This window comes from Cryptotermes secundus, unplaced genomic scaffold, assembly GCF_002891405.2.
Source record: "Cryptotermes secundus unplaced genomic scaffold, Csec_1.0 scaffold250, whole genome shotgun sequence".
NCBI classification, from domain to species: domain Eukaryota; kingdom Metazoa; phylum Arthropoda; class Insecta; order Blattodea; family Kalotermitidae; genus Cryptotermes; species Cryptotermes secundus.
Window position 1 is genome coordinate 939,805 of NW_019738873.1, and position 13,182 is coordinate 952,986.

Below are 13,182 nucleotides of genomic sequence, written 5' to 3' on the forward strand. Positions count from 1 at the left end.
AAATGAAGTGAGTATAGCCCATAATGAAACTATAAAATATTCAAATAAAAGAAAGTGCGACCAACCTGATGATATTACGCTTATATAAAATAATTAAGACAGCAAGGAGTTTTTACCGAAACTTCACTGTGACTATTAGCCTGATCCAACATTTTTAAATTAAAGTTTCTTTAAAAAACACCAACACAGAAACGAGTCACTATATTAATGTGTCCTATGGCTGAAGTTGAACACTGTTACTGGATTTGGTTCCTGAAGATGACAGTGACACCTTCACAGATTTCTTGGTTCAGAGGCTGTTCAAAAATGCTAGATCAACTGCAAGCCTGCATGGACACAAATGGAAGAGGAAGGTCATGTATGTTCTGCCCTCATAAAGAAGATACTTCAGTATTAAACACATATACCCATATAAAGCTGCTAGCTCATAAAAAGTGGTGATACAAATTGTCTACTTCCATAATTTCACTTAAACTGACCTAAAAAGGGAAAGATATGTAAAATTAACACTGAATATTAGCACTTACCCCCATTTTCCACACCTCAAGCATGAGCAAAACAGACAGATCATACATAAATTTTACTACCATTAATACTCATCATAAAAAGGCAGCCATAATGTAATACTTCTTACGTAACAGACTTGTAGTACAGCTTTCTAATAATAGTGTACAAGTGTCTAAAAAAGGCTGAAACTACTAAAATCACTACATATATATATTTTTTTTTTCTTTCTTTTTATTGCTAGTGGGGTGGGAATAAGTCCCTTATACTGTGGCCACTTCTGACCTACTGTATCAGCCCCAGATGATAGGTGAGGGTGATTGTGGAGCAATTGGTGGAATGAAGATTGGCAGGGGAAATCGAAGTACTCCAGGATTGAACCCGGGCCGCCGCGGTGGAAAGCCAGTGACTAACCACTTGAGCTATGGCGCAGCCAAAATCACTATATAAATGGAACGTATTTTCTATCATTTCTGGGTGAAAGTAAAATGTTATATGGCCCTTTTATATCTGCCACTCAAAGACTATGTCCTTTGCCTTTGTTTACATCTCATTCTTTGATATATCTGAAACCAAATCATTAAGTTACAAGCCCTGCACTGTGCCATTTCAATCCACTACATCGCACACACTACACATTACATTCTACTATGTTTAGTATAGCACAGGCCATTTAATTATATTACAGTTCACTGCATTCAGTGTGAAGAAACATTCAACTTAATTTTAAAATTACAAACTAATTATGATTTCTGCATAGACTGATTACTGAATGTGAAATTTGTGGCTACTGAAATGAGAAAATTAGACCATATTCACACACAATACAGTTTTGTTATTCTGCTTTCGATTAGAAAAATAAACAGTGTCAGTTTCTTTAGAACGCAATGAATCAAATAAGAAATACTTGAGGAATCAGGAAGAAAGGAAAAGGCATCAAAATTGAAGTTCCATAACAGAAGGAAGTATCAGGTATGTTAATTACAATTGATATACATTACATGCATGGAAACTACAGTATATTTTCATCTCTTTTCTACACTGCTTCATCCGGGAATCAGTAGCAATAGCTCACTCTGAACATTCTCACCATGTCACAATCACTCTTCAAACAATAGTGTACTGTGTAAGATTTGAGGCTTCCACGGCAGTGACTATGAAGGAAGCAGTCTTCTGGGATTTGGCACCGTGTATATGTGGTGTTAACTGACGTTTCGGAGGAACGTATCGCCTCTATCTTCAGGGTAGAAGGAAAAATATAAGAAATCTGCAAGCGAAGAGACCGTGAGAACTGGTAAAAGCAGTGCCATATCCCAGAAGACTGCTTTCTTCATAGTGTACCGGATATACAGCGCACATGATCTTACAGGTTCACACCATACTGCACTCCATGCTCTAATATTCTATCACTTCACAACTTACTGTATCTTTACCTTACATGCAGTACAGTTTTCATTCACTTCAATAAAGAAAATATCCTTACATTTCAAAATGTACACAAACAGAAGCAGGGAAAAAGGGGAGGGAAGAGAATGAAATAAAGGAAGAAAAATAATTAAACAAAGAAGAAAATAGATAAAACTATATTTAAAAAATGAAGAAATTCAGCAAGGAGAAATACGATACAATGTATGTGTGGTAACAACGTCAATATACCCTGTGCACAATAAACAGCAAAGGATAAAAATATTCCAGATTACAAAACACATAAGCATTTTGTTCTGTAATATAAGAAATATGAGCACAAGACAGCATAAACTAAGTTAACATAACATAGTCACAGCTACTGACAGGATCATTACATAAATAAATAAGTAAATAAACAATAAATAAATAACAAATATGAAAAAATAAAACATAAGTAAAGAGATTAATCTATATCTGGCAATTGTTAATAAACTTTAAAAGCTCAAAGCAATGTACATTTTTACAAGAGTCTGTTCCCACCCCTTTCCTGTATAGAGAAATGTCGACACCCATGTCAGTTTTTATGACTGGAACACGTTCTGTTTGAGATGCTGATCAACACACAAGTAATTCTAAATGGCACATACTGTACCTGTTCTCATGCTACATGTGCGATCTAAGCCACGAGCCAGTGTGTTTATTTCTTCATCCTCATCACCAACTGTATGCATATCTGGGTTGCTACTGCTCCTGCACATTAGAGTCATTACACAATAATAATTACTAGTAATGGAATGAAGACACAAAAGCACATGATGAGGATGCAGGAACAAATAAGCAGGAATATTCAAGAACCTCTGACATTGACCAAACTTGTCAAGGGATTTCATAAGGTTCAAAAGGTCACTATACATATTATTCCAATGTTTCTAGTCACCCAACAAATAACAACAATCTCTAAGTTAATAGACTTTAAAAGTATCTGACAAGGGTGTATGCTGTACAGAACTATAAGATTTATTTTGGACTCTATCCATCGTCTGGGAAGGGGATCCCTTCCAACACCTGTTATAAATCATGGTAAGTTTGTCATCTTTTTACAGTATTCCGATAAATGTGTGCATGTACAGAAACTGATGCAAGGGAATCTGCAACATGACTGCACTCTCGCTAGCGGGGAAGGGCACAGTAGCTGCGGGGAAATGATCCATCTGCTCTACACTAGTGAGAGTGTGCATGTTTATCAGCGCTAATTACTCATTCTGCTATCAGCAGTTACAGCAGCAATCTGTGAGAAATACTGTATCCGACCCATGCTGCTACCAGGTTTCCTCGATGATTGAATGCCCTGTATATATCCAACATAACATGATGCTCTAATACAGTATTCTGAATCAATATTTATTGACACATAACAGCTAAATCTGAAATCCAAACTCTGTGAGAGGTCTAATGCATAGCTGAACTATTTACAGAGAAAATGTGAGGTATAAAACAACTATCTGTTTATACCTGATGTGAGACTGCGATTAGCTTACTAAATGCATTTAAATGTACCTTAGATGCCTGCCACGAGAGGGTGGGATGTAAGTTGAACGTGGCACGAAACCAGGGCTTTGTGGAGGAGAGATACTGTTCAGCGGATGGCCGCCAACTGGGCGAGGCAATATGCACTGATATGTAACAAATGTTGTCAGTAAACTATGGCGACCATGTTGATCATGATGTCCCTCCTGCAAAGCCTGAAATGAAAGCCAAGTCCCTCCTTACCTGCATGCTAATATACCAGGATATAACACTTAAAGAAGTACAATGAAACCTGAATTTTACATTCCTTAAATCTATGCCTTCCCTGAGACTATACATATTTACACTGGTCCCACTGAAATTTCTACAAGAACAATGTCAAATTTTCTTGGAATATACATTTGTGTTTTCTACACAGTTCCTTGAGTATACATTCAAATTAGACATAAAATGCCCTACTGCTGTTTCTTTAAGTGCATTAAATTCGATATCAGGAAAAAAATTTGATTTTCAGATATCGTTTACTATCTCCTCTATCGTCTTTGCATATATTTACTATTCTATGGCTCAATGATTGCACCAGTAGAGAAGAGCCATGTTTCTTACCGTTGCTGAGCTCATGTTGTGACAAAAGATGTGAGATGCAAGTTACAAGTGACCACAAATTCCATGTGCTTATTAAATCCGTGTTAGTGTTGCTTTTTGAATCTACTACAAACTGAAATAGCAAATAGTTTTGTTATCTGGATACAATTTGTTGTAAGTGACCACAAGTTCCAGCATTTATTACGTTGCTGTGTTAGTAGTTTTATTTTAATTTCTGGTTGTGATTCATTTTCCATCACTGTGAGTGAACCAAAGAAGAAAGCATTCTCTATTCAAGAATAAATGGTCATTCTAGCCCAAGTGGATGCTAATAAGAAGACATGTATTGCACTGGCTACAGATAACGAACTGTATTGCCAACACTGAACACTACTGATGAAAGTAGGAAAGATGCCAAAAAGTGTTACGAACAACGTGGCAGGTTCTCTGGTCAAAGGATCTGTACAAGGCATCATTCCATCTTTCATTTTAGAAGTCAGAAGAACAATAATTTGCCAAATTATCATCTCCCTCGAGGCAAAGACCATCTCTGAAATAAATCTAATCAGACATAGAGAATAAGCATTACACTTACAGTAACATTCCTGACGAGCATAGCTATTGCTTCAAATGCAGTCTGTCCAATGTTCATCACTTGGCCAAGAACTGAAGGGGGTTTAACCATCAACAATATTAACTTGTTTAAGATGAGTGGTAAGAACTTCACCAATGGTTCTGGCTTTGCATGATTCAAGTCCAGTATACTGAAAAATAAGAAAGTAACTTCAAGTGAGCATATACACCCCTAAGATACAGTGCTCATTCAGTGTGCTAAGCAGAACAGAGATTTGTTGTTGTGTTTTTCCGATCTGGATTTGAGCTTCAGCAGCCAACATGCATGATGAACTCCTTCCTTCAGCATGTAACAGAAATAAATATTGAACTTTAGCTGCGTGACAACAAGTGCAAGGACCTGTCCGCATCACAAAAGTCAGCATTCGCAACTGCCATACTTTTCTGCCTAAGGACACCAGTAAATAGGGAGCTGGGATACGTCAGTCGGTATAGTGACAGGCTATGGGTTGGATGGCTGGGGTTCAATTCCCTATTTTTCTCTTCTCCACAGGGCCCACCCAGCTTCCTATAAAATGGGTGTCAGGGGGCTCTCCCCTGAGGTAAAGTGGCCAGGGGGAGGAACCTGACCACTCACCTCCATCTAGTGCTGAGGTCAAGAATGGTTTAATTAAGTACAGGGACAACTTTGCCTGTTATACCAATAAACATACATGATAATAACACCCTCACTGCCATAGCAACATTCTGCCAAGAATAAACACATTTAAAATAATCGCATATGCAGAGAAGTGGAAATCTGGACCAGTGCTATTGAAGTTTCAAATTAAAAATTAAAAAATAATCAAATAAAAAAAATCAGTGAAATCCCCATTTAAAGTTTCTTTGGGGCGGTGGCAGATTTAAACATTACTGAGGAAAATCTTAAATGGAAGCAAGTTAACACTGAGAATATGAACTTGGGATCACTGAAACTGAATGATAAATGAATGAAAACATTTAAATCAAGGATCACTAAATGGGGGTTCCACTGCATGCTCACAGTTCTCAACTGCATTACCAAAGTGAACTCAATACAAAATCACATTCATCCATTAGAAAAATGACTGTACCTTCTCTGCTAAAATGCAACCACTCAACATTCTTCAAATTCTACTCTACAGAATCAAACTGTTCGCTCTTTTAGATCGCTGTCTTCTGCGTCATGACACCATTCGGTCTGGCAGACGGGTACCAACGTAATGGAGGAACATACCGCCCCCAAACTTGAGACCAGATATACCATGAACTACCCTGAAGCTAAAGACAGTGTTCAAACTACGATAACCAGCTAACAGATTGCAGTGACAACGCAAAAGACCACGCTCAAAATCCTCAATACCATGTAAATCTCACATCTTATATTCTTTAATATTTTTACTTTCATTCATATGGATGTGTTCCAACAAACAAACAATCTTATTATTATTATTATTTTGAGGGGGTGGGTTACCCCATGCACTGCGACCATTTATTGATCTACTGTGCATCCCCCTTTTTAATTATTCTAACTAGTCGCCATGCCCTTCCAGTACTGGTGCTTGCTATAAGCCCCGTTCTGCCAGTGAGGTCGGCCCTCTCCGGTAGTGGTCCCCGATACTTCCCCATTTACCGGAGGAATTGGAAACTACTTGGGCGGGAAACTGCCTAATTTTGCTCAGAGGTCTCCTAGAGACATGAGGATCTTTTACATGCCGTAAATCTATAACACAGGACTCCTCCCAGAGGACCTGTTCCCTGAATTTTCCCCCCTTAAAAATTCCACCCGCATACCTTGAGTCATGAGGCAGGAACGTTACCCCTAGACTACGGAGGCTGCTGAGCCAAGTATATAAGTGGCATCTCCATTTAAAGATACTTGTGTTTAGGATAATGGTATCCTATTAATCTTGAGTTTACTTTCCCCACTTAACATTGAATTTATTCAAGTCTGGGGCCAATAACCTCAGGGTCACACTTCTTTATAAAATTGTAACCAATTAATTCTTGCCTACGCGGAATATTAAGTGATGTAGCAGTGTATATACACCTTATGGGACAAAATACAATCATCATGACAGTGTTCTCTACAGCACTAATTAAACAGAGGAGTACCTTACCTAGCTTTCAACTCAGACTCCATGTTTGCTTCTCCAATGCGTGCTGGGATGTTCCCCTCTTCCAGGACAGTATTCAGGCTCAAGAAGCGGTCAAGGAATTTGTCCTGCATCACACATACTTCCACATACAACCCAGTTTTCTTAATGCATTTCATCTTAACATAACAGAAGGGAAGCAGAGAGAGATTCTAAATACATACAGCCACTGCTTCATACACTTACATGTATAAAAGTAAAAGGTAAAGTTATCCCTGCACCAGACCGTGAAAGCCCATGGGGTTGTGACATGTCAAGGCTTCCACATTTTCTTTAGACAACTGGCTCACAGATGGCGATTAGGTTGTCAGCCTTAATCACTGGCAACCCTTTACCTCCAGGAAGATTCCTGGTACTCATTTCTGTTAGAGGCTAAGTTGAGCCCAGAGCCATAGTGCTGATGGAAGGATTAGGTTAACTGAAAAAAATCCAAGTCATCAGGACTCGAACCTGTGACTTTCCAGCTTGTAGCATAGTGCCTCAACGTACTATGCTACCACATGCACGCCGCTTACATGTATACACCATGATAAACACAAAACAAAGGAGAAGCAGCTCACTTCTGCAGGCACAATAGTGTCTCCACACATTCCTGCTCTATACTAGGCATCTGTTACTCCCACATAGGAGAGTCACACTGGCCCTATCAGTTATGAAAAAGGCTATAGGTGGGATGGTCGAGGTTCCAATCCTTGCTGGGACATTATTCTTTTATTCTTCAGCAACAAACACAGAAAATCATAAAATTCTTAAATGCAGTCACATTACATTACTATCAGATACAACCTCAAGTATAACACATACAACTCACAAAAATAAAAAGTCATAACAGTGACAACACAGTAACTTGACCTACATTTCAAATAATTCATGATAACTTCACAACTACTCTTAGAGTAGGTCAGGACATACAGATAGAGAAAATATGTTTTAAGCAATGACATTATCCTCTTATATACCAATTGCCTTACAGAAAAGCTTACTTGTGTGTGAACTGATGAAACTGCTTCCAAGTTCACACAGAATATGCCTTTATGGTTGTCCACCCACTTTGTTCCAGGTAAAAGGACATCAGGTGGAATGTAAGAGTAGTTGGGTGGAGGGTGTTCAATCATGACTGGTAAGCAGAACTCCCCGGCATGAAGGCGGCCATCACGGAATACTGGCAACCACTGAAAAATATTAACAATTTTATTTCTAATCTCTATTACTATGGTTTATATCATCCAAAACATACCATGTAAACAGAAAAACACAATCTGATATGGTAACACGAGGCAAAGAAAGTCTAAATAATGAGCGATAGCAGTGCAGTGCAGTGCAATGGTTAAACAGCAATGAATTAAACAGGAACATGTCCACAAATGGTGAATAGCTACTGATGTAGGAGGAAGTAGTTGTGGCATATTCCAAGGTACTATCTTGGCAACTGCCCCAACAGACAGTGAAACTATAACCTTTACGAAACAATAAACTGAGATTCAAACAGGGTACAGCCTAAATTCAAGCTAATAGTGTTACCAGTACATAAACGTGCTCTGTGAAAATCAAGCCCAACTGAATAAATATCAGAATATGACATGAGGGGGCACGCAGTAGCATAGTGGTTCAGGGGCTATGCTACAAGCCGGAAGGTTGCAGATTCAAGTCCTAATGAGGTCACTGGATTCTTTTCAGTTGACCTAATCCTTCCAGCTGCACTAGGCACTGGGGTTTACTCACCCTCTAACAGAAATGTGTACCAGGAATTAATTAAATAATTTTCCTGGGGAGTAAAGCGCAGCCAGCGCGTAAGGCTGACAACCTTACCACCATCTTTGAGCCAACTGTCTAGATAATGTGGGACCCTCAATGACTCACAACCCTATGGGCCTTCACAGCCTGGTACAGGGATAGCTTTACTTTACTCACTTTTATATGACACATGATGCCACACAAAGCATAATTAAATTATGGACATTTTCAAACAGTTTTAGTTCTATTATATTTAGAATATCCTGAGTCACACGGCAACAGAGCCTGCCAACACAAGGGGAGGAGAGAAGAGACCATGTATGTACACTACACACAGCAGCATGCACTCAATGTGCAACTGTAGGGACATAGTGTGACATGTCAACCCGTTGTTCAGTGACAAGATGTGGAACGAGGTTATGCAACTGGCTTCTAAGCGCCAGCCAGTAAACAACACTCCTGTGCAGGTGTGATGACGTCGTACTGCAGTAGTGAATACGAGTCACGTGAACTCTACGTTTCCGTGAGTGACGTCACATAACCCGACCCAGGCCATTGTTACATAGTGGTAAACATCCCTTCCATGCTAGGCTGTGACATCATACAACAGTGGAGTCCGTGCCGCAACTGCTGCTGGGCAATCGCTCAGTAAACACGTTCCAACAATATAGGCTGTTTTCTGCGTGGTCGGTGCGGAGACTATATAAGAACAGTATTCGGCAGTATTAGTCAGTATCTGGCAGTAGTTGGGAGTGGTGGAAGCAAGCAAAGTGGAACCAGGAATGCAGAAGGTCACTCTGTGAGGATGTCAAGTGTAATTGGAAGATCATATGTGTAATATTTTGAGTGATTGAAGTGGCAGTTTCTGTGTTGAGATTCATTACCAAGAGAGGACTAGTGTGCCTGTAACAGTTGATTATGAAGTGTATGTAAATCAGCAATATCGCTGTATTTAAGTGTAATTACATGAGAGTGTGTAACCAAGCTGTTAATAAATCCAATCATCCAAACCAGAACCTGTCATTTCAACATGTGTACCCTTCTGCACATGACAATATTATATACATCAATAGAATGTCAACATTTGACAAGGATGCTTATTGTTCACTTAAGTTGTAATACTTTTCACTCTTACTGAAAAAGAATAATCTGCATTACATAAAAATGTAGTATGTAATAACTTGTAAGATTTGAGGCTTTCACGGCAGAGACTATGAAGAAAGCAGTCTTCTGGGATTTGGCACTGTGTATATGTGGTGTTAACCGACGTTTTGGAGGAACATATCGCCTCCAGTCTGCTACTGCCGGTTCTCACGGTCTCTTCGCTTGCGGATTTCCTCCAAAACGTCAGTTAACACCACATATACATGGTGCCAAATCCCAGAAGACTGCTTTCTTCATGTAATAACTTCTTCAAGAAATTGTTTAAAAAACATTGCACGACACCAATTACTGTAGTGTTTACATGTCCTCTCTCACGATGCAGTTTTGAATCAAGCATTATCAGGAAAATAACTTAATCAAACCTGCGTACCGTAGAAGCAGCTACAGCAAGCTGACTCACCGTATAGCCGACTGGTGTTTCAACTGTGGTCTGTTCCACTTTATGCTGACAGCTGATATGATAGAAGGTAAAGAGAAGATGATGCTGGTCTCCTAAGTTTGCTGGAAGCTTGATCTTCATTTCATCATAGAAGTCAGGACTCCTAACATTTGCAATTTAACAAAATTTAAGTTTCACATAGAAACGGTAAAAAGTGCAATGATATAACATTTTATTCAAATATTTATGTAGAAACTTGTCACAGCCATTTTTTTAAGTTACTGCGTGAGAAAATCAGTGAAAAATTAGGCAACATTTCTGACATCAGCTGATCCTTAACTGACATCAAAATGTAAAAAATGCAAGATATCAGTCATCTAAATGACTTCTTAGCATGAAGTCACAATAATTTTTAACTAGAACTTTAGCATGACTAGTAATAACACTTTGATAAGTCCAGTGACCAAAGAGTATGAATTATGTCACTTACTTATTGTGATAGCTGACTGTTGTATATGCTTCAGTTGTATATTCTGGACATGATGACTTTCCAAAAATTGCTGGCAGTGCATGAGTATCCTCCTCCCCACACATGAGCTGAACTTTCACAGCAATGTTCCTTGCAGACCCTACATACACCAGAATGACATGAGTGTTCACTTGTATGAGATATACCAGTATACTGTAATAAAAGTAAAGTTATCCCTGTGCTTAACTAATTAAGCACTATGCCATGAATGCATATGACGGGGTGTGCCTGTATATATCCATGTTTTCTTGACCTCAGTACTAGTTGGAGGTGAGCGGTCAGTTTCAACCATGGCTACTTTACTCCTGGGAAAAGAGCCCCCAGTACCCACTAGATAGGAGGCTGGGTGGGCCCCAGAGCCAGTCTGGATGACATGAAGAAAATTCTTGACCGTACCAAAACTCAAACTCCAACCCTCTGGTCATCCAGCAAGTAACCTGTCACTATAGCAACTGTACTATCCTGTTTCTTCAAGAATTACCACTTCTGTCAATAAGATCTAGTACTGTTTATTGGATTTATGATTAAATTTTAAATTATAGTGTGCCGTAATTAATTCCATTAACACTTTATTCACTGTTTTATTCTTATGCTATGTAGAAGCAAATGCGTTTGGCTCTGCAGATCACCCTCAAAACTGCAAAGTAATAAAGTGTAGATGGAATTAATTGCCATATTGTATAGGCAACAAGTACCACAGAGATGTTACCATTTAAAGACCAACTTGTAAGGTGAATCATTTTTATCCCTTTCAAAATCAAGATACAAATAATTGCACATTCTCCATGTACTCCTGACAGGTCAAGGTATAATTATTTTTTTTCCTTGGCACTACAGCCCCAGTGGGCCTAGGCCTACCTCCATGAACTTCTCTGTTCAGTTCGGTTTTTCTAGATCTTACGCATTCGGTAGGACTCCTTGAGCGGGTGATCAGCTCGTCACAAGGCCTCTACCTGTACACAAACACAGAAAAACGCACACACACAAAATAAACATCCATGCCCTGAGTCGGATTTGAACCCACGATCCCGCTTTCCAAGCGAGCAAAGATAGTACATGCCTTAGACTGCTCGGCTACTGTGACCGGTGATATAATTATTTATCCCGCAATATTGTAAATGTATTGCTCTTCTCCCAGACATATAGACCTGTTGCTAAATGGTGACTCTGTAAACTATAATCACTGCTATGCAATAAACGAATAAACAAACACCTGTTTCCATGTAACAATCAAGGTATTGTTGGACTATAACAATGGAAACGGTGTTTTCTATGCGGTTCATCCCGATATGTTATAAGTGTGGTAGTCGAGTTCTGGAGCAGTCAGGTGAGTGAAGTGACGTGAAGTAGCTGGTTGGTGAGTGAGAGAGTTCAGTTGAAAGTCAGGTTGTGAAGAGGAGGTTAGGAGGTTGGTGCGAAATAGCCGCCAGCCTGGGACCCAGTTAGTTGAGTTGTCAGTTGAAGAGAGTTCTGTGTGGGCGGCTGTGACGAGAGGCCTCTAGTGAGGGAAGCTGAAAAATCTCCCATAGCAGAAGCCGTTGCCATGAAATGGCTAGTGGAGACTATAACAGACTGAGGACACTACTCTCCGTGTGTCAGTGATTTGTAAAGTGTAATTCTGAATGGTGTATATAAGTGGTCAATAAGTTCAATAGCCAAACCATAACCCATCTATAGTCACACACACCTAAAAGGTGATGATAATGATAAGTAGGAAAAAAAACCCAAACCCAATCCTTTCTCTTGATTATGTCAATGAGAATGTGTAATACATACTAGAAAATCCATTCAGAAAACTTGCCGTGAATTTATTTTAATAGCAGGACAAGATCACTATACCACATAAATAATGCAATGGTTGAAAAGTTCAAAATGGTTACAAAATTGTATTAGATTTCTCAAGGTGTAAAGCAGCCACAGCGTGAAGCTGACCACTCACCTCCAACTAGTGCTGAGGTTAAGAAAACGTGGATCCACACATCCATCCCCCCATATGCCTTATCTTTAATACGTGACACGTATTAAAGATAAGCAGCGGCATGCACACGGGGAGCCTACACAGAATAATACATGAACAGTGCTGAAAACAATAAGTAGCCGCTGCAGCACTATAGACATAGGGCGGGTACCCCTGAGAATTTTAAAATTTGAAAAAATTTTAAAGAAATTTTAAAATCTGAATTAAAGATTTTAAAAATGCCAGTTTTTGAAAATCAAATTGACGTGTGTAGGTTAACAAAGATTTTGTACATATCAGACAGATGACAGCGGAGAGGATTCTGATATATCGAAACCTGTTAGCAATGGAGAAGTGAACAATTGGGAAGACTGGTGTTTTATAAACTTTAAACTACGTGCAGTGTAGCAGCTACGTGAGAGTATACACCTGATGATGGCCATTTACGGCCGAAACATGTAGTGTAGAATAAAGGAAGATGAAAGAACTACAATAAATTGTTGCACTTAGGATGGAGTTTGTGCATATATCATTCTCATGCACAAAAGAACTCAAAACAAGCCTGCCCTCATTCTTTATTTTTATTTTGCATTCTTATCAGCCAGAATAAAAACACATTATCCCCTTATAACATAAACCAGCAATGAAA

General features: G+C 39.1%; 1 protein-coding gene across 1 annotated transcript in view; it reads right to left on the reverse strand.

The window, feature by feature from the left end:
• LOC111871136 (dedicator of cytokinesis protein 7) overlaps positions 1-13,182 on the reverse strand; it is a 64,866-nt gene that overhangs the window by 31,924 nt on the left and 19,760 nt on the right. The window contains 8 exon segments of the mRNA XM_023863996.2: positions 528-542; positions 2,564-2,661; positions 3,469-3,653; positions 4,619-4,787; positions 6,735-6,838; positions 7,754-7,942; positions 10,069-10,210; positions 10,538-10,676. Of these exon segments, the coding sequence (XP_023719764.1) occupies positions 528-542; positions 2,564-2,661; positions 3,469-3,653; positions 4,619-4,787; positions 6,735-6,838; positions 7,754-7,942; positions 10,069-10,210; positions 10,538-10,676 (1,041 nt within the window).